The sequence below is a fragment of the Bombus bifarius genome, unplaced genomic scaffold, assembly GCF_011952205.1.
Source record: "Bombus bifarius isolate JDL3187 unplaced genomic scaffold, Bbif_JDL3187 scf7180000007966, whole genome shotgun sequence".
NCBI lineage: Eukaryota > Metazoa > Arthropoda > Insecta > Hymenoptera > Apidae > Bombus > Bombus bifarius.
This window is the reverse complement of record NW_022884352.1, coordinates 4407417-4428149: the sequence shown is the minus strand read 5'-3', so window position 1 is coordinate 4428149 and position 20733 is coordinate 4407417. Positions and strand designations below refer to the sequence as shown.

The following is a 20733-nucleotide window of genomic DNA, read 5'->3' as shown; positions in this document are numbered from 1 at the left end:
TGAGGACAAACAATAAAAAAATAATATATACATAGATATATATTTCTAATCGGTAGCACGTAAAATCGGGCTGAGCCTAAAGCCATCGCATGATACTTGCCCAATTTTCCACTTTATTTTTAAGTAAAAGAAAAAAAAAGGAAACAAAAACCTCTAATATAATTTGCACAATGTTCCTTCCTAATCAATTTACAAAAAGAAAAAAAGAAAACTCTTAGCTCTTAGTAAGGACATTGCCGCGCATCTTATGATAGTGCTTCACCATTAAGTACGGTATAATATCATATCCGTATACATGTGTGCGCATGCATATAGATTTGTATGCAATTTCATTGCGTATACAGACTGTATGAAGTACACGTGTATGTGCATGAAGAGAGAAAAAAAGAAAACATGTGTACTTACATATACATACAGCGTCCGTTCATTATTCTGTGGTGAGGAGCGCCGTTCTCTACGGAAGAGGCAATTTATTCTTGGGGGAAAATAATGCGCAGCGATTCGACCAGCAAGGCTATCGTTTGTTATTTTTTTAAAGGATTATCGTGCAATCCTACTCGTTTCATAGGGAAACTGATTTTTATGTGCCTTTACGCGACTAGTATGTTGAATTCTACTCTATATTTTAATAGCGAACACTGGAACTGATTTCCTGTCAGTATATCTCTCGCATGTTAGACGTATCTTGACGCTTGAGAACGTCTCGAAAGCAAACTGCTCTACTGTTGTTGTATTTTAAAACATTAACTGTTATAATGGCATATAGGTGTTAAGGGACAGACGCAAAGAAAAATATCGGCCATTCCTTGATGCACGATCCGTCGCGTTCATCAGAAAAAGAGAAGCATGTAACGAGGAACGTAATCGAGTGTTAAACGGAAGTATTATTCTGTATTCTGTTATTTGTAATAGAGAACGAGCACGGTTCGTTTGTCATTGAATGCATGCCACGTACGTGCAATGATCCGCAGGGTATTAATTATCGACGAATGATCTCGTAAATAACTGCGCATTGATACTCGCTACGAAGTAATGAAAGGATCTTGTGTATGTATTTGTGTATTTAGAATTATACCGACCGATCGAATACTTAGTACTGAAAGTTTGTGTACGGATATCTATATTCATAGAAACTATATGAACAATTTATTTTTCCAACGAGCATATCATATCATTTTTATAAGAGATTTGTCAGAAGTTTGAAAACTTTTCGTAAAGAGCTCCTACATAGCAACTCGCTATCGTCACGTTACTTGCCATAATCGCGACTTGTTTCTCTCATTTTTATTTTCCAACGAATTAATTTTATTTTTAACGGTTTGTCTATTTTTCGACACGTCTTGGATAAAGATACGCGTGTTATCTTTACGCGTTTGTTTCGTTTCAAAAACTCTGATCGAGGAAGAACAGAATGGCGCGTCGATTAAGTATTCAAAGTGATCGCGGAAGACATAAAAGAAGAAAGAGAAATAACAATGATCGACGGAAGCGAAACGGAGAAGAAAGTAACACCGCTGCTATTTATTTCACTTGATTTTTTATCTTTTAAGAGCGTACATGCGACACACGTGTATGCGCACTTCGGATTTCCTCGCAAATTCCGCGTGAATAGACGAACCACCATGCCTCTCTCTATTCCAAATTTTAAATCTCTCATCTGATTTACAATCTCGGTTCGTAGTTGTCGGAACGCAATTATATTATTCTCAAGGATATCGATCTAAACGCATTTCACTTATGTACGGTGTAATACTGGGGAAAAAATAATTCTATTAGAAAAGAATGAACTTCCTCTCTTTATATGGGATTATACATTCTTTATATACACCAACACACACACGCTTGTCGGATATCATCAGATTTATCGTGAATCATAAAAAAAGAAAAAGAACAAAATTTCGATTGACCGATTCCTTCTTCGATCGCACAACACGCAGCGCCCCACAGACCCTTTCTCGAGTCTTTTACACGGCATAAGTATAAAAAATCTGACAATTGCACAAACGAGTAAAAATGCTGGCTTTTGGAGCATTAGGAGCGCGAGAATTCGAATCGCGGTGCATTCTGTATCGGAAGTCGTTTTCGACCAAGGGTATCCGTCGACGACTGCAGTACAGAAAAGGGAGCATTCTTTTGTTACCCGGTCTAACGAGCCATTTGGAGCAAGATGTAATACGTATGTGTATATCAGGAAGACTCGTTTTTCTCGGCTGCTAGCGAAGAGATTCGTAAGAGAGAACGACACCATTGCAAACCTAACTAGGCGTGTACACGCCTGCTCTAAAGATGTACTTAATTATATTAATTATATTATGGAGAGTAAGGGAAGAAAAAAAGAGAAAAGAAAAGAATGGAACTACGCAAAACAAAAACCAACTAGATGATACTATTATATAATATATATTATACATAAAAATATATCTAAGCTGTTTGCAAATAATGATTTAAGAGATGAAAGGAAAAAGAGAGAAAAGAGAAACGAAAAACCAGAGGGAAGAAGGTATGAATTTGTAATGTACTATTGTATTTTGTAGGCAGCTAGTGTACGTATACATATGCACATGTATCCGTGTATGTATGTTTACGTATATAAATATACATACTCTTCGACATTTACACGTACCGTTCGCCTAAATAGTCTGCAGAATATTTTCAATTCAACATCGGTCCAAGGTGAAACAATTCAGGAGTATACTGTTCGCGATTGTATGAATCAAGTGTGACACTTTAAAAAGCCCGCGAATTTTTGTGTTCCTGAATAGCGAAACGCTTGATCCGAATTTGTTAGAGCACTTGGGCGCACGGCAGATAACACACGCTCTCGCCTCTAATTCGTATACAAACGTAAGTACTGTATACTCTCGATGGAAGAAGAAGGAAAAAAGGCCACAGAAATCGCGTGCATAGGTACGTGTCTGTCACGTAATTGAAACACTTCAACGTTCAATAAAATACAGAGAAGGATAAAAAGAGTAAAAGTAATACCAATCCTACGGTAACGTTGTAATGAATTAAATAATCAACTATACCGACTATATAGCTAGGCCGTAAGGGACGACACGTTACGGACCGACTAAATTCCCTCCCGTCGCAGATTGATTGTGTGTTAACTAATAAGGATAAGTAACGATATAGTACCGTTAAGGAATTTAATTATTAATACTGATACTATATGTACGCTAAGCACAGTTTCAAAGTCATTAAGTGACGTGAAGTACAGCTAAGGCGAGAAAGGATTGTAACACAAGTCTTAATTTAAACATGTGACACACTGAGTTACTCGGCGCGTCTGCACGCGACGCACAGAAACGTCAAATTACCTTGTTATCCTGCAACTGAGAATCGTTCGACAAGAGAAATATTAGCAATAGTATTGTACACAGAGAAACATACACATCTGCATACATATGTATGTACACGTCATATACATTTACACTACATGCATACATATACACATACGCGCACGCACGCACGTACACACACACACACACACACACACACACAGTACATACAGAATACACACGCGCGGCCGCATATACACGCTGCACAGGCTAGGAAAATGAAATACTATCTATAACGACATATTATAAATAATATTAAGACGTCAACTGTATTTGTTTAATAAAGATGTACATTCGAAAAGTGGAGGGACTAACTTTACAGCCGATAGGATGTATTGGAATTTAGATACGTTGTATATTTGCTTTAATAGTGTATATTAATTTTATTTCTTACATATTTTTATACTACTATGCTACAAATTTCATTAGACTTTATTTTGTTTTACAAAATCAAGGAACGAAGCTTTCAATGTAAAGTTATACATGTTGCAAAGTAATAATGATTGAAACCGACGATTAAAATCTATGTATAAAATACTCGAAGAATTTAATGTATTTTAATATGTCCTATAGGCTGAAAAATAGTTGATATTGATTTTTCCCTTCTTAATTTGTAGCGGATAAGAATGTTCATTTAATAGTATTTAGTAAATTGTCTTTTGTTACATACGTTTAGTTTAAATAGGTTTATATACACAAAAGTTAAAAAATCCACTTTTATATACATATCAAAAATCTTTACCTATTAAAGAAAATTAATCAAAATTAGTTTGTTAAATATAATTTGATATATGAACCCGTGACTATTTAAAAATCATTTGTGGAATACTTCTACTATATTCTTTGGGTTATTATAATTCATTTATTGAGTTTGATATTTACAAAACATCTTTATTTTGTATCATTTAAATCAAACATTTGATAAAATAAAAACATACTCTTTATAAATATCAGAATTCTTTATTTTAGTGTATGTATATATATATTAAATTAAAATCATTTTCAACATTAACAGCGTCGATTGTATATGTATACAAATGCTGTTACACTATGCCATTTTTTTTAATTTTCATTAAATAATTAACACAATATCTTGTTCCATGCTTTTACTACATATCATATATTCACAATTAAATACGATAAACAAAATGTAAATAAACTTTTTCGCGTCTATATAAATAATGACGTACAACGAAATTTTTTCATGCCTTAAAAATCACATTATGTAATACTATCAAATCCTAGTTTTGAAATAATTCTATAATGTAATATTTGGAGCTATTTGAAAAAAATGATGTTTTTTATCATTTTTTAAAAGCGGAGGTAATAACCAATTTACAGAAAATTTTCTCTTATCATTATCATTTTCATTATGGAAAATTTTATTAATATGTCGAAAATACTTTTTAGCATGAATTTATCTGGAAACTCCAATATTTATTTATATTCTTTTGTGAATATTATAAAATTTTTATATTTAAGTTTCACTCTTACCCATGGTGTGAATTTATGCTGCTCCAGTTGAATATTTAAATATTTTTATTTATCGATGATATTTGATTCAAGCGATAATGCAGCTTTTCTAAAATGATAGATTGTAACACCAGTCTTAACAATGCATAGTTTTATGAAATTAAAGCCAATTTCATTACTGCACGATGAATGAATTAACTAGTATTATTTATAAATCATATCTTATTAATTAGGCTTATGCACATTAAAAAAACATAAAAATATTCCACGGTTTCATGTTATTTTAATTAAATTTCATTAGATTTAACTAATGTCCATTTCGAACACAGCACTGTTATTTTGGAAAATGAAATATTAATATAATTAAGTGAAATAGTGACTAAGGCAAGAGATAAATACCAACAAACTGATTTCAGACGTAAAATGAGTATGTATTATGTTAGTCTCTATCCGCCTGCTATGATTACCTTTACAATAAACAATATATATTGTTTTTCTCGTATCAAATGGGTGTCTCATGAAGAAATAATACTTCCAATATTTTTTACTCCATTTGTATTGCATCATGTATTTACTGCAAACAGCAGTTTTTATCTCAGTATCAGCAAACGATAATCGTGGTTTGTTCACCAGTATGGGGTGAAAATAATTTTATATTTTCTGCATTCCAATGTAACAGTGCACTTTGACACACGACATTCCATACATAAGGAATAAAGAACTCTTCTGGTTGTTCCTCTTCTACATATTTAAATTTTAGTTCTGGAAATTTCTATATAATGCATAGACAAGTTAAATAATGCAATTGAGTAAAAACAACGTATATAATAGAAAATATATAAATATATAATATATAAATATAAATATAAATATAAAAAGATAAAACATACCCTTAAACGGTCACGTGGCCATTCACTAGTACCTTGCTGGATCGTAGTTAATACCTGAGTCACGCCAAGTTGTGACTGATCTTTTTGTTCCAATTTATAAGAAAAGAAATTTATGACCTGACGGATAAAGTACAGTTATTTAATTTAAGAATTATAATATATATTTCTTATGTCTTATACTGGAACTTACAGAATCTATATTTTGCACAATGTCTTGAAATGCTGAATGCATCCTAAATGGTTGAAAAATATCTTTTTTATACAAAAGAGTGTATATTAAGTTCGGATTATGTGCGAGTCTATGAGTTAAACAACTATTTATGATCTCTAGTACCATTCGCAAAACTTCTTCAAGTATTGTTAAGTCTTGAATCTGAAATGAAGTACGTTTAATATATACATTATTTAGCATAAATTATTTATTACAAATAACTGTAGGATCTTACCAAATCTGTATTTGCTGTTGTTCCATTAATTGTGATAGTAGTACTGTCAGAAGAAATAGAAGGTTGCGTGCGTATTTTTGCTTCTAATCTAGCATGTTTCTTTGCAAGAGTTTCAAACAAACTTAGCAATCTTTGACTAACATAAGGATGTAAAGATGTGAACTGTGCTGACATATTTGCTAAAGCTGCTAAACAATTTGTGTGAAGATATTTATCCTGTAAAATATTAAAAATATATTATTACTTAACTTTGTATTAATTTTCTACTATATTTATATTTGCTTTTGTACATGTCTTTACCCTCATTTTGAACATATTATATTGTATAGTTCTTATGACAACAAGAATTAAAAGACCTCCTAATGATATTTCACTTATTGATCTTTCTGTATACCAACTCACACCCTTAAGCATCTAAAAATTGATAATTATTATTAATTATTTATGATTTCATGTACTTTTGCATAGTTTTTTGAAATACTTACTATTTCATGTATCCTCTTGTTAAATGTTTCGTCTTCACTTAAAATTAGAAGGATAATAAGAGACATATAAATATGATGAGATGTATTGTTTGGAGCATGATATAATATCTGAAGTATTGGTATTACCTATACAAATATGTTAGTTAGAAATTCCATAATATATTTCAAGTTTATGACACCTTTAAGTTAATAAATTAATAAGTTTATATTTACCAATAGCTGTATATCTGGTCTTCTCATGATGTCTTGTTTTATACTTGCATTCCTATGTAGCAACATGTATAATAATAATGTAACTTCATCTGTATTTGGTATCTTACATATAGCATTATACAATTTATTTAAATTAAACCTAAATGCGCCTTTTGCTTGCATTGTGGAATAGCTTTCTAAAAAATATATATAATTACGTCAGAATCAATTAGTAATAGAATATTGACATTTATCAATGACAGATTTTTTGTATCATTTAATATCTGAAAATTAATGTAGAAGTTCATTAAATTACTAGCCTTGCATATCAACAAATGTAAAAAGGGCATTCCTGTAAGGGTTTTCAGTTGCAGTACAGTGATTTGTTAATACCAATAGGAGTAATAAAGATTGACTAGCAAGAGGTGTTTCTGTGTCGCGTTTTCGTTCTTCTTCTTCAGAAGTACCATTACTTGTAACTTGTACATTTTTTAAGCTACTACCCATGCCCATTGTAATTACATTCCATAATCCAGCTGAAATGTTTGATGTAAATATATTAATATTTGTTTTCGGCGAAAGAAATATTCTATTCTAATACATAATGTATCGTATTATTAAACATACCAGCTATACTAAAAACAATACTTCCTCCTGGCTGTTGTGTAAGTAAACCAGGAGGAGCATGTTCTTGCTGCACAAAATTATGCAATAAAGTACACACCATTGCTGGTGCATGTTCACTAGAATGTGAATGCATTGCTATTCTGTAGATGCAGCTGTATTCAGCTGCAGTTTGTGAAAACAATTGTACAGAAAGTAATACAAGTAAACAATTTATAGCTTCTAGATGAACCACATATGTGAACTCACTGTAAAAATGTTGTATACAGAATATAATTTAATATAAATAATTTAATATAATATGAGTAATGAGGACATAATGTTAAATTAGTGGAATAGGGCAATATAGAAATATAATCTACTCACCACAGTGGTACATCTGTTACAATATCAATTAATGCTTCAAAAAGATCTTTTAATCTGTAAGATGAATTTGATTGTGTTGGCACTGGTAACTGTGGTGCTTCTATATGTTTTATCATTTCTTCTTCACCCACTGTTTCAATTAAATATTTCAATATACATCTCAATGCAAACAATGCATTATATGTTTGCCATGCTGATATGATTCTATAAAATATAATCAAGTATAACATGGGTAATAAAGTAATAAATTATTTTTACAATTCTAGTTATGAAATACGATAATGAAAATACCATACTTTTGATTCTGCATCGATGCCAGTAAATTAGTAGCACGCATAAGAGCAACTTGTATCAGACTACCAAAATTGCCAGTACTTAAATTGTTAACGAGTAATTGCTGGCATGAGGAGTCCAATCGAGAATCTAATTCTATTTGGTCATTCCTTGTAACAGGTGGTTTCATGTTGTAAGACAGAAATGTGTTCCAAAATGGATCATTTGGAAGAATACTTTTTTTTCCACAAAACTTTTCTAAATAAACATTTTTAGATAGATCATCGTACCGACTTGGTGTTGTACCCATTGCCTTGCCTTAAATTGCTAAAAATAAAACACATATTTAATTTTCTCTACAATCATAGATTTAATAGATTAATGTAACATATTTATTTATGAGATATTTTTTATTTTTATTTTAACATATCAGCAATCTGTTTTTAATAATTTCATATTATAGGTTAAGTCTACTATATTTCTTGACAGATTGTATATAACTATAGTAAAGCTAACTCATAGAGAGCATCAGATCACACCAATAAAAGAAAACAAATTACAGAACAATTTCAGTCACATGAAAACACCGTATAACAACATACTTTGACAATCCACTGTCATAGAAATTGGAAAATTCACTAATAATTTCTAAATATGGGGTTTTGCTTCATATATTATCGCCTTTATGCTCCTACGTGTTTTCCGTGTCGAAATTAACATTAAATATATTTGTTGCAACACGTTTCCAGTCAATATGAATGCAATGAGTAATACGGAGAAATATAACCTCTTTACATGTCAACCGAGTACTTTACAAACATACATATAGATAAATCATCTTAGTTCAAATAAGCGCCATCTTCGTTATTCATTAAATATCATGTTCAATTAGTTAAAATAATAGTGACTTATAATTCATTTAATTTTATCGCGTAAAATTGTAATCAAAAAATAAGAACACTAAAGTATGTATATGTACTGTATATAACACATGGAAACAGGTTCCACATCATTAAGATGACGCATCAATATGCCGTAGCCTTAACCATGATTACAACGATAATCGACTATTTGAATATATTTTACTCGTCCTGACGTATTTACAACAATTATATTAATGTTTATTTTGTAAATACACACAATTTATTTTGACACAAAAAAATACGATACATTATTATATAATTTTAACATTAAATGGAATTACTATAAAATAAAGAAGACTATTAAAAAAAAGTAGACGTATTAGATTGAACAGGAAGTCATAATTGATACAGTTTCAATAACAAGTAAATTTTCATAAATTTTGTACATACATAAATTACGATATTTACGTTTTCTTTAATGATTATTTTCAGAGTGGAATTTTGTCCACATTCCAACTTTATATTCTCACGATAAAATTGCCAAAATGAATCGCCATCATAAATTATTACAAACCGAAGAAATATATACAGAACTTATAGATTCAATAAAATCTGCTGTCAAAGGAATACAAGAGCAAGTTACTCCTATTAAACAATTTCTTGGCGATCGCAGAAAAGAAATCATTGAACTTAGCAGGTTGGTTCGTAACTTTTTAAATTTTAAATTAAGAATAATTTTTATTTTAAACAGAATTTAATCTGATGTCTGAAATAAATCGGAACGTAAAATAGTGACTTTTAATTATCTTTTAATTTATTTTATTCTTCTTTTATACAGGGTGTCTCGACTAACTTGATCGAATATAACTAACTCGAATAACTTCTAAACTATGCGTTGTATGAAAACATTTTTCGTTCAAAAGGTTAAAGATTTATTTCGTGTTGTATCAAGTTGGAGATTCGAAGGTTTCCGTATGACGTGGTGTTTACTTGACAATCATTTATTAACCTAGGACAGTACGATAACGAATAGAAATAGACGACTGCGATAAGGTAAAATCTATAGTATTGATAAACGTAATCATGTAAACACCGCTGTTTCACGGAAATATTTGATGGTATTGTATCGTTAACTTGATATTGCACAAAATAAATTTTCGGCAAATAAAGCGAAATTATTCGTTAACTATTAGATTTAAAATATAAGTACACGGCGCAAAGTACTTCTCCGAACCATGCAACTTTTGTATAAAAAATTTGTTTATACAACGCGTACTTTGGAAGTTATCCCAGATGATCGAGTTAGCTGAGACACCTTGTATACATATAATAATATAAAAGACATAAAATTATAAATTCAAGAAAAACAAATAAACGCAAACACTAGAATACTTTTATTCATAATACGGATATTGTTTTAATTTTTCAATAGAAATATAATACTTTCATTTACAAGTATAATAGTATAATACTATTATATTTTTATTATTTCTTAATTATATTATATTTGCCTTTCATTTTTGCAAGTAGAACGGAAAAATGGATGGACGATTCTTTAGAATTTGTACAACTGTTCTACGACAATACTTTCAAGGAACTCATAAGTATTGAACGAATATGCGAGGAATGTCTCGTACGTCTGAACACTAATTTATTAACAGCAATAAAAGGTCGTGCACAACCACCGTCTTATTTATCTCCGAAAGAGATGAGGAAAGTTTATAAAATGTGTCGTGATGCATTCAACGAAACGAAGGAGAACGAATTATCCTGTCTCTGCACTTGGGAGAATAAACCTACATGGGATCTCGATGATACTCAAGATATCCTAATTAAACCAAAAGAAATGGCACTAACCGAATTCGACGAATATGACTTGAAGTTTATTCAAGAAATCGTTTATCTTCGAACGCGTATGTTCTCCTTACCAAAGAAACGAATCGACGTGTAGGTAAATTTTATAACCTAACAATGTTAGTATTGATATTTCAGTGATTAGAAATATTTTAATCTTGATTCATTCATTTCGTTAATGAGGACAAGTAGATCTAACAGTTCTGATTGATACCTTACACACGTTTTTATAATTCGTAATGTAGTTTAACATGTTTTTAGGAAAAGCGGTCACGATATTATTCGCGACACTGTCAATGGTAAACAACGGGCAAGTATTCGGTTATCGTTGAAGACTGCAGACTTCCTTCAACTTCTTAAGCAGAGAGAGGTTCAGCGGGGGTTCTCTTACGAAGATGAATTATCAAAGTTGAAGAGTTTAACATTCGTCGATGGAAAGTTCAAAACTAACGACACTTGGTTAAAGATTTTAGACGTTCAGGGAGTTCTGTACGGATCGTTGTGGCATTTAGCGCTTCGCCCGCAAATTGAGAAAATTCTAACGAAACGTTTGGTACCGATATTACGTTTAAATCCACGCGCCACTTTTGATTTCTTTGCGAAGATTACGAACTTTGCAAGTTTCGTACTATCGAGAACGGACTTAATAACTCTGTTGAAACATGAGAAAGATGCTATTTGGTTGAAGAGCTGGAAAAATCAGTTCATGGCGATAGACGGGAAACACGTTGCTGCGACAGTGATACAAGCTTTTTGGCGTGGTTATTGGGTAAATATTATTTTTTTACTAATAATAAATTTATATATGAAGCGCTGAGGATCATGATCGTATAAGCTAATCTCTTTTATTTTTCATAAAGTAGCCCTCTGCGTTTATTATCATAAACGTCTCGAGACAAGGAATAAAGTTATAACTTAATCAATCAGGTCTCTAATAGGATAATATTCAAAATGCGTAGAAGGGAAATTTTTATTACGAGGGAAATTATTATCGAAAGGAATGTATTTCTAAAATAATTATAAACGAGATACTCATATAGAAACCTATTTTACATAGTTACGCAGAAAGAAATGGCTCTCAGAGTGTCTTTACATAGCCGCGAGTCTCATGTGGTTCTTTTGGATCTCGTTAAAAGCAAAAAAAGAAATGCACCGTCGTTACCTCAGGAAAATGCTGGTCTCCTTGCAAACTACTCGAGACCTTACTCTAAAATTAAGCAACGAATTCGACTCTATAACCAGGCAGCCTCATGTAGTCTTACATCTACCATCCATCGGACATCCTAGACACTTACGTCAAGTATTCAATCCCAAGATGTTTACCATTTACCAGAACATTACGATTCTACGAATTTGTTTCGTACGCAATCCAAACGCTGAAGTGATCTATATTCTCCCCGTGAAGCCTACCGAAGATCTATTAACGATGTACAGCGATTTCATCGAGTCGATATCACCCGACGAAGGCGTTGCGAAACGAATTACTTTCATCGCTCTCTCACAAGCAGATTGTTTTAAGAATCTCCCTTTAAACGTCTCCAGGATCCTCCACTGTTCTCAAGAATCTCTAAACGAGATTGAGAAGAAAATCGCTGGCAAATCGGCTTATTTCTTGCCTTATATTGTCGACGAGTGCGACATGAGATTGGCAGGTACTCTCAATGTTCCTCTACTGAGTCCCGATATGGAAATGCAACGAAAATTTCTAAACGCTTCTAACATGTCTGAAATGATCAACAGCTTTGGCCTTTCGCAGCCACCGTATAAAAGTAACATAACGGATTATGAAACACTCTGTTCGTCGTTGTCCGAGTTAATGGTGCTTCATACTGAAATTAGTATATGGTTGATCAAGTTGAATTACGGTACGACTAGTAAACAGAGTGGAATTTTTCTAATTAATCATATTAGCGTGCCATTTATGCCGATGCTGAGACGGGAACGAGAGAAACACGGCGATTATTGGATGGAGCAGCCAAGTTTGAGGGCTGAATTTCTTCAGAAAATGAGGGAACACATACCGAAAATCATACCAAATGTGATTCGGTTGTCGAAGATGTATAGTACTTGGGCGATGTTCTACGCTCATATGCAGAAATTTGGGTGTTTGCTGCAGGCTGTTCCGCCGGAAAAGAATCCTAAGACGATTATGGTTTCTTTCTTTGTTCCTGGGAAAGCGACTAAAAAGAAACCGAAGTGGTTGGGGACTGCGGATAAGATAAATTTAGGTATTATATTTGACTTCAAACTTTAGGAAAATATATCAAAACTTTTTATTTCATCATTTGGTTATATAAGTGTTTATAAAACTGTACTGAAAGCTATTTTGGCGGGGAATCTTTTATTATTATATTTACGATAGGAGCAGGTAACGAAGGGATGCTAATCAAATTTTCCAACTTAATACCGGAATTTCTCATTTTTATGCGCTGTTCTATTAAAAATCTATTTGTAATTTGTAAATTATGTATCTCAATGACAGAAGCCACACATTCGACGACTATTTACATGTTACCTCAAACTTCTTTGGATATCGATAAGATAAAACCGACGGTGAATAAATTCGCTAGAGGTATGCAAGATAAGGGATATTTTGGTTACTTAGCCGTCGATTGCTATTGTTATTTGCGTAAGCAAGAGGAGATTCTGATGGTATTATTATTGAACGTATTCCCTTATTACTCTTACTGCCAAAATTACATCGATTGGATGGAATTCGCGATCGGAGGACGCTATAAGTAAGTGAATATAAGTATGAAGTACTTTTAATTTTAATTTAAGCACGAAGAAAGTAAATTTAAGGATGAAATATAGTAATGATACGTATATGTGTGATATTTTTTTAATTGTAAAATATTCTTTCGAAAGAAGAAAAATGAAATTGTTAAAAATTATCTTTTCATATGCATAAACAGTGATCGGGATGATGAATTTACGATCGATACTTCAATAGTCCCAGATGTGGAGAAAAGGAAATCACCTTTCTTATATATGGAAAAGCCACCTCAATGGAATAACACTGCAGAAAGATACGCGATCGCAATTACTCAATTGCATCACAGTAAATTTCCAGCTTATCGATGGCCAACCCTTAAAAATCTGTTCGAAGAATGTGACGTATGTTTGCTCGTTATCTTCTGAAAGTGAAACACTATTCGTATCTATTAATATAATTTATTCGAGTAAAATTTATGTAATATTTCATATTATAAAATATGAAACTCTTACAAAATCGTACAAGCTGGATCATTGTCGAGGTAACTTCAGCCAATTGCGATTTATTTTATTTGCAGATTGCATATGATAGAAAAAGACGTCAAGGATCTAGTATAATATTACACGATGGTGAAATTCGAAATTTCGGCAAGATGGTTGCTGTTAGTCCTTCTATGACCGCTACGTTAACAATGATGCATAAAAATCTGACGAAATTGCATCGAATTCTGAAGAAATCGAAGACGAAGTCAGAAACGAATTTACCAACCCTCATTGATTTCTTTTTAAAACTCTCTCTTGACTATAGGAATTTGGCTACTGACAAGTGTTTGTCACATTCTTAAATCATCACATGTAGTTGTCCGTCAATTTTATTATCCTTCGTACCGGTAATATATAATACAATAACTTTCTAACGCGATATTTTATAATTTTCTATTATATATCTGCATGCTTCTAAAATCAAACTTGCATTTATATCTGCTAAATAATTCGTAGATGGTAGATAATTGTCATCTTATCGATCGCATTGTAATATTTAAATTCTCATTAATTGCATCGTGCTTAACTCGAGTGAAATGCGAAAGTATTGGTTTTCAGTTTTGAAATGTTGCCATATTCAGAAGCTATAATATAAAAATTAAATATATCAATGTAGAATTAAATATCACGTGTTAAGTTTTAATGCAGTTTAATGCATTATTTTCTCTAACTTCATGAGTTCTCTATTGGACTATGATCCAATGTTATTCTTAGTTAAACAAGACCAAACGATACCTCCCTATGTCAACTTCATTATTGGTGGAGTGTCAGGGTAAAATATCAGTATATATTTCTTTTCTATTTAAAAATTTCCAAAATCTGAACCTAATTAATTTCGCAAATTTATTTTATTTCAAACATAAACATTCTGATTGAAAATTAATTTTATTTTGCATGTATTTCATAAACTTTTGAAACCAGGAATTAACCTAGGAATTTATTTAAATTTGAAGAAGTTTAGAGAAAAATCTCAGAAATTGCTTGTCGTGTTTAAAAATTGTCTCTTATCTTATCTTTACCTAATATTATGTGAAAGACAATGTTTCTACGACAACTACGTGATTATATAGATGTATTGGCCAAACATGTACACATCCTTTGGATGCAACTAAGATACGAATGCAAATTTTAAGAAGTTCTTTGAGAGATACGATATACAGAACTTACCAAGAACATGGAGTACGTGGATTCTATGTCGGTTGGACTCCGGCTATACTTCGACAATTAACATACACTACGACAAGACTTGGTGTATATAACACACTCTATGATTTGATCTCGTAAGAATACTTTCTTCTAAATTTAATTAAATAGTATGTATCTATCAAGAACTTTATCTAAATGTTAGCGTCAATTTGACTTAACATTGAAATAGTATGAGCAGAAGTTAATAACGTGTGTTCAGATCATACGTTGGTCGTTTAAATTATCCTACGATGGTTACCATTGGAATGTTCTCTGGTATTTGTGGTGCGTTAGTTGGAACGCCGGCCGATTTAATTTATGTTCGTATGGTAGGTGATGCGCAATTACCACCTGGTGAGCATAAATTTTAACTATCTTTTATTCTTATATTAGTTAATTTAGACATATAAATCAAAGGATAAATTTTCAGAGAAGCGGCGGAATTACAGACACGTTTTCCACGGGCTGTCGGACATTTGGAAAACAGAGGGTGTTCAGGGATTATGGAGAGGAGCTCTACCAACTATGACCAGAGCAATGATCGTGAATGGAGCGCAGTTAGGCACCTATAGTAGAGTGAAAATAATGTGGAAAGACACAGGTGTATACAGGAACTTTAATAATCAACCCATTAAGGACCAAGCAGTGAAAAAGCATGAAGATTACAGGGAAGAACATAAATTAAATTTCATAGCTTTTATACAGAAGTAGTTTTAAAATTCAACATGTTGACAATCAAGTCCATGGTACCAAAATTATATTTTAATTTGGTTGTGTTTTTATATTCTTCAGGATTTTCAAAATATTCCCCGTTATAATATTAGAATATTGTAATAATTGTATCTTTTTGATTTTCAAGATCGACAGTGCTAAGATAGTTATCAACCAACAATTCTAAAACTATTCCACTATAAAGATTTCATCGTGCTTTTTCCCTGTAATTTTCATTTCATACATGATTATGAAGCGGATAGATTGCAGCTATATTAACAACTACTTTAATCATATATGATATGAACAATAGGTTTATTCGAAGAAGGCATATTATTGTCATTCTGTTCAGCGATGATATCTGGATTCGTGATGTCTGTGTTGTCAGTGCCTGTGGATGTAGCTAAAACTAGGTAATTGCCAGAAGATTACTAAATTAATATATTTTTATCCACAATTATTTCTCAAAGAATACAAACTTGGACTTTACCGTCGAAACCACCCGGGATCATCGCTGCGATCGCTACTATAGCAAGAACCGAAGGAGTAACATCAATGTGGCGTGGATTTCTACCATACTACAGCAGAGCAGCTCCCAATGCTGTAATTACCATGGTGACACTTGATAAGTTAAGACAAATATATCGTATACTCTTTTTACAACCCATTGAGTGATATTTTTATAAAAGTTTCCTGCAAACAACAACAACAATAATAAAATCTTACACGATTTTATTTTATGTATTCGTCATTTTTTTTATAATAAATACTTGATTACGTTATCATTTACAATGCAGAGAAAAAACGATATATTCATGCAAATTGAATTCTTCCCTAGCAATATGCAGACTAATATTGCGAGCTTGAAGGTGACACTATATTAGCTTAAAATATTGCGGTGCATGAAAGAAAATACACTCTAGCGTTATTTTTAAAAGTTTGTCTTATTACTAGAGAATTGTAAATAAGTAACTAAATGAATATAATTGTTTATTCATAAATATATCAATCTTGTCGTACATGCCACTTGAATATTCGTATACAATAAAAGATTCATATACAATTAATGCTCGTATACAATACAATGCGGTACAATACAGTACGCAATATAATATGTATACACATATATAAGAAAGCAGACATTAAAATATTTTCTGTACTTGCTATATATCTATGTTGCGTATCGTCTATACATTTTTGCAATTTGTTCATTAATGATAAACGTTAGTACTGTGTGTGGCCCTACTCTACAATATGTAGGCCAGAAACCTTTCCAAAGTGCCTTTACACCTTCGGTTTTCGCTATCGACAATAACATTGTGATCATACCAGGTGGCTTTTCCACACCTTTCAAGTTTTGCAGTCTGAAAATTTACAGTCACAGAAATTCCTTTTAATTTGAAAATTGTTACTTTCTTTGGAACTATTTTATTATAATCGAAATAGGAACGCTTGCATTAAGATTGTTCTCGAGATTTTTAAAATTTCTGCTAGGAACGCTATTAAGAAAATTAATATAGTGAATATGAAAAGATCAATATCTAATTATTTTACCTTGTTTTAGTTATATCAAATGGCATAGAGTTGAAGGTAGTAAGGAATCCAGATAACATTGACGCAGAGAAATGCAGACCAACACCCTCCGGTATATTCACTGTGGAATAAAACGTGTTTGATACTTCTATCGATATAAATTCTTCTGATATAGATAATATTTGAAGCAGATAAGTACATTTCGTGGATATTAAAAATTTTGCTTGACTGTAAGTTGCAAGTTGTGATACATTGACAACCACCGCTCGTCCCATCGTTGCTACACTGCCTCTCCAAAGAGTGGTGATTCCTTCTTCTCTTGCAATTCTTGCAAACGCGTTGAACACGTTTTTGTAATTCCTTCGTTGCTCTGCAGGAAATTGCATATATACAACATCAAGATCGATAAAAGGAAAACTCGTTTTACATCAATGATATAAGGAAGAACGAAAGGGGAAAAATTGTTAAAAAAATAATATCGTATATCACGCAAGTATAGAATGAAACGATGATAATAACCTTTCGGTAATCTGCCATCGGCCGTCATTCTTACGAGGGCGACTTCTGCTGGTGTACCAACAAAGGCTCCAATAGCTCCTGCTGTAGCTGCCATCAGTGACATTACACCAAAATTTGGTTTGCCCACGTACTTTTCTCTGAAAATATTGCTCATAATCAAAGACATGTAAAAATAGAAAGAAAACATAGTTACCCGGTCGCAAATAAATTATTTTCCACTCACTTCCAATATTCATGTAATTGATTGTATATACCAAGTCTTACAGTGGTGTAAGTCGCTTGTCGTACAAGACCAGCGCTAAGCCCGGAATAAAATTTCAAAATGCCCTCATTTTTGTATATGGAGGCGACGACCTTACCGACAGAAGTTTTCTCCTTTTGTATCTGAATTCGATTCTTTATTACATCCATAGGATGAACTACACATGTCGCCGCCATTCTAGCAAATTTTCATAATAACGGTAATAAGATTACATAAGACTATTATATAAAATAACTTTTAATACATGATTATCAGATAAGAAAATAACAAATATTAGTCAGAAAATTTATTCATATTTTTTCCATGTATCATATACTTATGATCTAAGTTTGTGACGTAAGAAATTAGATAAAATGTCGATAAAGAGGAATTGAATATTTGAAATTATACTAACATACCCCGAAAGGCCAGCATTTATGAAAGTAAATACTGGGGGTAAAGGCTCCTTCTTCTTTTCTTGCGGCTCTTTATCAGACATTTTCAACGTCCTTTCGATTTTCGTCTTATATTTCTCAAAAATATGTTGTCAGAATTCTTGAAGATCGTCGAAAAACTTGTAAACGTTGTGAAAATATATTTATATCGCATTAACCTAACATTTAACGTTAGAGTAACATGTACGATAATTTATCGCAAACGTGGGCCAGCGTCACTATAACAATATGACATTCGATTCCAACAGTTAAAAGTTAAAAGACGAACTGTACAGGGCGTAAGAAAAGTATCTGATTTGATGGGCATTTATTAAATAAATATACCACAAACTTGATCTTAACATTAAAATTCATCATGACTATATTTCTTAATTATATACAAAATAAACGAATAATTAGATATGAATTTCGAAAGGGAAAGTTTAAATTTTCACACCAACAATTCTACAGCGATTTCAAACAGTTTGAACAGACGCAAAATCAAGTATTAGAATTCTTGTTATATTGGTAAAACAGTGACAATTAACTTGTTTTCTATTTTTTGTCATTACAAATAACGGATCTTATCTTCGGCGACAAATTTTTGGCATTTGCGGACCCTTTGTTTTCTTCCAGGTTTCTCAACGATTGTTTCTTCTCTCTTTTCGGGTTGTATTAAACCCATCTCTCGTTTACAGTCCTATCAGTAAAAATATCATGGTCAATTTGAAATTTAAACATTTCGTACTAGTTATTAAGAAATAATTTTACATACCTGCACAACCTTAAGAATTGGATAGAGCGGCCTCACGCCTTTAGATTCATTTATAACTTCCTCCGCATAGTCAAGAACCTTCTGATTCTCTTTCTCGATAATTTTTGTCACGTCTGCAGCTTTTTCCTCCGCTATTTTCTCCTTTATCCTCTCCGCTATTTTTTCATTCTAAAAATGTATCAAGCATCGTTCAAATTAATGAAACCTGTCGATAAAAAATCATAGATAGCGGAGAAAACCAGTGAACTCTAGGTTCAAGTAAACGGAGTTCTACAGTGATCTGAAGGAACTTGCGAAAAATAGATCGTAGACAGAAATCATTTGTCTAGAAAGTGAAGTTACTAAATCGGTAAAATAATTGGCGGGACAGTTAGCTACGCTCGTTAAGGCTCAGAACTGAAGACGACATGTCGCGAGTTCGAAACCTCAGCATGATGGAATAATCCAAAAAGAGGATTGTAAAACCAAAACTTTCTCTTAAAAGTAATATACTACAGGCAAGTGGCCAGCCAGCCCCTCCCTTGCGTGTGTGTTGGTGTACTTTCTGGGAGTGTGCTCGGTTAAAAAGGTGCTTGGTGTTATTAAACACACAGGAGCCCGACGATCAACTCGCGCACTGGCTAACTGTTCCGTCTGGGGAGGTTTTAGTCGGTAGGAGTCCGCGACACTACTTTGCTGTTACACGATTATTAGAACAGCGGAATGTCCATGAGGATTTCTCCACGTACAAAAAAAAAAAAAAACACTTACGATGTACTTTTTTATTTCGTTCCCGTATTCCATCTTTTTATCCCAATTTTTCTTTCGTTCCTCGTCTCTGTATTTTTCGTCGGACTCGGCCCTCTTAAATCTTTGAATCGTCTCCCACGTTTTCAAATCTCTTTCCTCTTGAAGTTGCTTCGACTTCGTAGACAACACCTCCAGTCGGAAACGTTGCACTTCCTGTCGCATTTGATCCTCATGCTGTTTCCGTGCTTTTTGTTTTTCTTGATATCGTTCCTCTTGCTCCTCCTGAGCTTTTTTCAATAGTTGTTCCTCCATATCTACCTTTCTTCTTATCGACTTCAAAACCACGCCGTACTTCTCAGCTGTTGAAATAATCAATCGTTTAATCGTATAAATAATAAAATATACGTGTAAATTGTAATGAAATTGAAATGCAATTACCTATTAGTTGAGATTTCTGCTCTCTTTCTTCCTCTTCCTTGCGTTTCACTGCTTTGTGAAGCTTTTGTATTCGCGTTTTAGCATTCCGATAAATTTCGTTTGC

General features: G+C 32.5%; 5 protein-coding genes across 6 annotated transcripts; 2 read left to right on the top strand and 3 right to left on the bottom strand.

Annotated features, from left to right (window-relative positions):
* Positions 1-4862: 4862 nt before the first annotated feature.
* On the bottom strand, positions 4863-8994 carry LOC117205126 (dymeclin). 2 transcript variants are annotated; one of them, XM_033443244.1, is made up of 12 exons: positions 8693-8994; positions 8114-8417; positions 7818-8021; positions 7455-7699; positions 7148-7363; positions 6849-7024; positions 6636-6761; positions 6451-6564; positions 6151-6366; positions 5895-6077; positions 5705-5821; positions 5416-5586 (listed from the first exon to the last, which is right to left on the bottom strand). In XM_033443244.1, the coding sequence occupies exons 2-12, from the start codon at positions 8398-8400 to the stop codon at positions 5416-5418; spliced, it is 2055 nt and encodes a 684-aa protein (XP_033299135.1). In that variant the 5' UTR covers positions 8401-8417; positions 8693-8994. The 2 variants fall into 2 exon arrangements, with proteins under 2 accessions (XP_033299127.1, XP_033299135.1); XM_033443236.1 differs by lacking the exon at positions 8693-8994 and having other exon boundaries at positions 4863-5586; positions 8114-8400.
* Positions 8995-9391: 397 nt separating this feature from the next.
* LOC117205940 (IQ motif-containing protein H-like) lies at positions 9392-14921 on the top strand. The gene is made up of 7 exons (XM_033444807.1): positions 9392-9650; positions 10484-10900; positions 11069-11576; positions 11865-13035; positions 13290-13545; positions 13723-13924; positions 14101-14921. The coding sequence occupies exons 1-7, from the start codon at positions 9499-9501 to the stop codon at positions 14365-14367; spliced, it is 2973 nt and encodes a 990-aa protein (XP_033300698.1). The 5' UTR covers positions 9392-9498; the 3' UTR covers positions 14368-14921.
* A 176-nt stretch (positions 14922-15097) lies between these two features.
* Positions 15098-17188, top strand: LOC117205931 (mitochondrial 2-oxoglutarate/malate carrier protein-like). The gene is made up of 5 exons (XM_033444795.1): positions 15098-15345; positions 15471-15604; positions 15681-15851; positions 16275-16374; positions 16432-17188. Exons 1-5 carry the CDS (start codon positions 15185-15187, stop codon positions 16634-16636), a joined length of 771 nt encoding a protein of 256 aa, XP_033300686.1. The 5' UTR covers positions 15098-15184; the 3' UTR covers positions 16637-17188.
* Positions 17133-18470, bottom strand: LOC117206931 (mitochondrial 2-oxoglutarate/malate carrier protein-like). Its single transcript, XM_033446639.1, has 5 exons — positions 18237-18470; positions 18014-18150; positions 17694-17864; positions 17516-17615; positions 17133-17325 (listed from the first exon to the last, which is right to left on the bottom strand). The coding sequence occupies exons 1-5, from the start codon at positions 18449-18451 to the stop codon at positions 17133-17135; spliced, it is 816 nt and encodes a 271-aa protein (XP_033302530.1). The 5' UTR covers positions 18452-18470.
* Positions 18471-19183: 713 nt separating this feature from the next.
* LOC117206921 lies at positions 19184-20414 on the bottom strand. The gene is made up of 3 exons (XM_033446628.1): positions 20214-20414; positions 19464-19631; positions 19184-19388 (listed from the first exon to the last, which is right to left on the bottom strand). The coding sequence occupies exons 1-3, from the start codon at positions 20412-20414 to the stop codon at positions 19257-19259; spliced, it is 501 nt and encodes a 166-aa protein (XP_033302519.1). The 3' UTR covers positions 19184-19256.
* Between the last annotated feature and the right edge of the window lie 319 nt (positions 20415-20733).

Bases quoted from the DNA above. Each gene is read 5' to 3' on its own strand.
- LOC117206931 (XM_033446639.1), bottom strand. From the start codon at position 18,451: ATGGCGGCGACATGTGTAGTTCATCCTATGGATGTAATAAAGAATCGA. The intron at 17,616-17,693 runs GTACTTATCTGC...TTTATTCCACAG, and splicing joins ATTTTTAATATCCACGAAAT to TGAATATACCGGAGGGTGTT. The intron at 17,326-17,515 runs GTAAAATAATTA...GTAAATTTTCAG, and splicing joins TTTGATATAACTAAAACAAG to ACTGCAAAACTTGAAAGGTG.
- LOC117205940 (XM_033444807.1), top strand. From the start codon at position 9,499: ATGAATCGCCATCATAAATTATTACAAACCGAAGAAATATATACAGAA. The intron at 9,651-10,483 runs GTTGGTTCGTAA...TTTTGCAAGTAG, and splicing joins GAAATCATTGAACTTAGCAG to AACGGAAAAATGGATGGACG. The intron at 13,546-13,722 runs GTAAGTGAATAT...ATGCATAAACAG, and splicing joins GCGATCGGAGGACGCTATAA to TGATCGGGATGATGAATTTA.
- LOC117206921 (XM_033446628.1), bottom strand. From the start codon at position 20,414: ATGCGACAGGAAGTGCAACGTTTCCGACTGGAGGTGTTGTCTACGAAG. The intron at 19,632-20,213 runs GTAAGTGTTTTT...ATACATTTTTAG, and splicing joins ACGAAATAAAAAAGTACATC to AATGAAAAAATAGCGGAGAG. The intron at 19,389-19,463 runs GTATGTAAAATT...TTTTACTGATAG, and splicing joins CAATTCTTAAGGTTGTGCAG to GACTGTAAACGAGAGATGGG.
- LOC117205931 (XM_033444795.1), top strand. From the start codon at position 15,185: ATGCAAATTTTAAGAAGTTCTTTGAGAGATACGATATACAGAACTTAC. The intron at 15,852-16,274 runs GTGTATACAGGA...TATGAACAATAG, and splicing joins AATAATGTGGAAAGACACAG to GTTTATTCGAAGAAGGCATA. The intron at 16,375-16,431 runs GTAATTGCCAGA...TATTTCTCAAAG, and splicing joins GTGGATGTAGCTAAAACTAG to AATACAAACTTGGACTTTAC.
- LOC117205126 (XM_033443244.1), bottom strand. From the start codon at position 8,400: ATGGGTACAACACCAAGTCGGTACGATGATCTATCTAAAAATGTTTAT. The intron at 6,565-6,635 runs GTAAGTATTTCA...ATCAATTTTTAG, and splicing joins ACAAGAGGATACATGAAATA to ATGCTTAAGGGTGTGAGTTG. The intron at 6,078-6,150 runs GTAAGATCCTAC...ACTTCATTTCAG, and splicing joins CAACAGCAAATACAGATTTG to ATTCAAGACTTAACAATACT.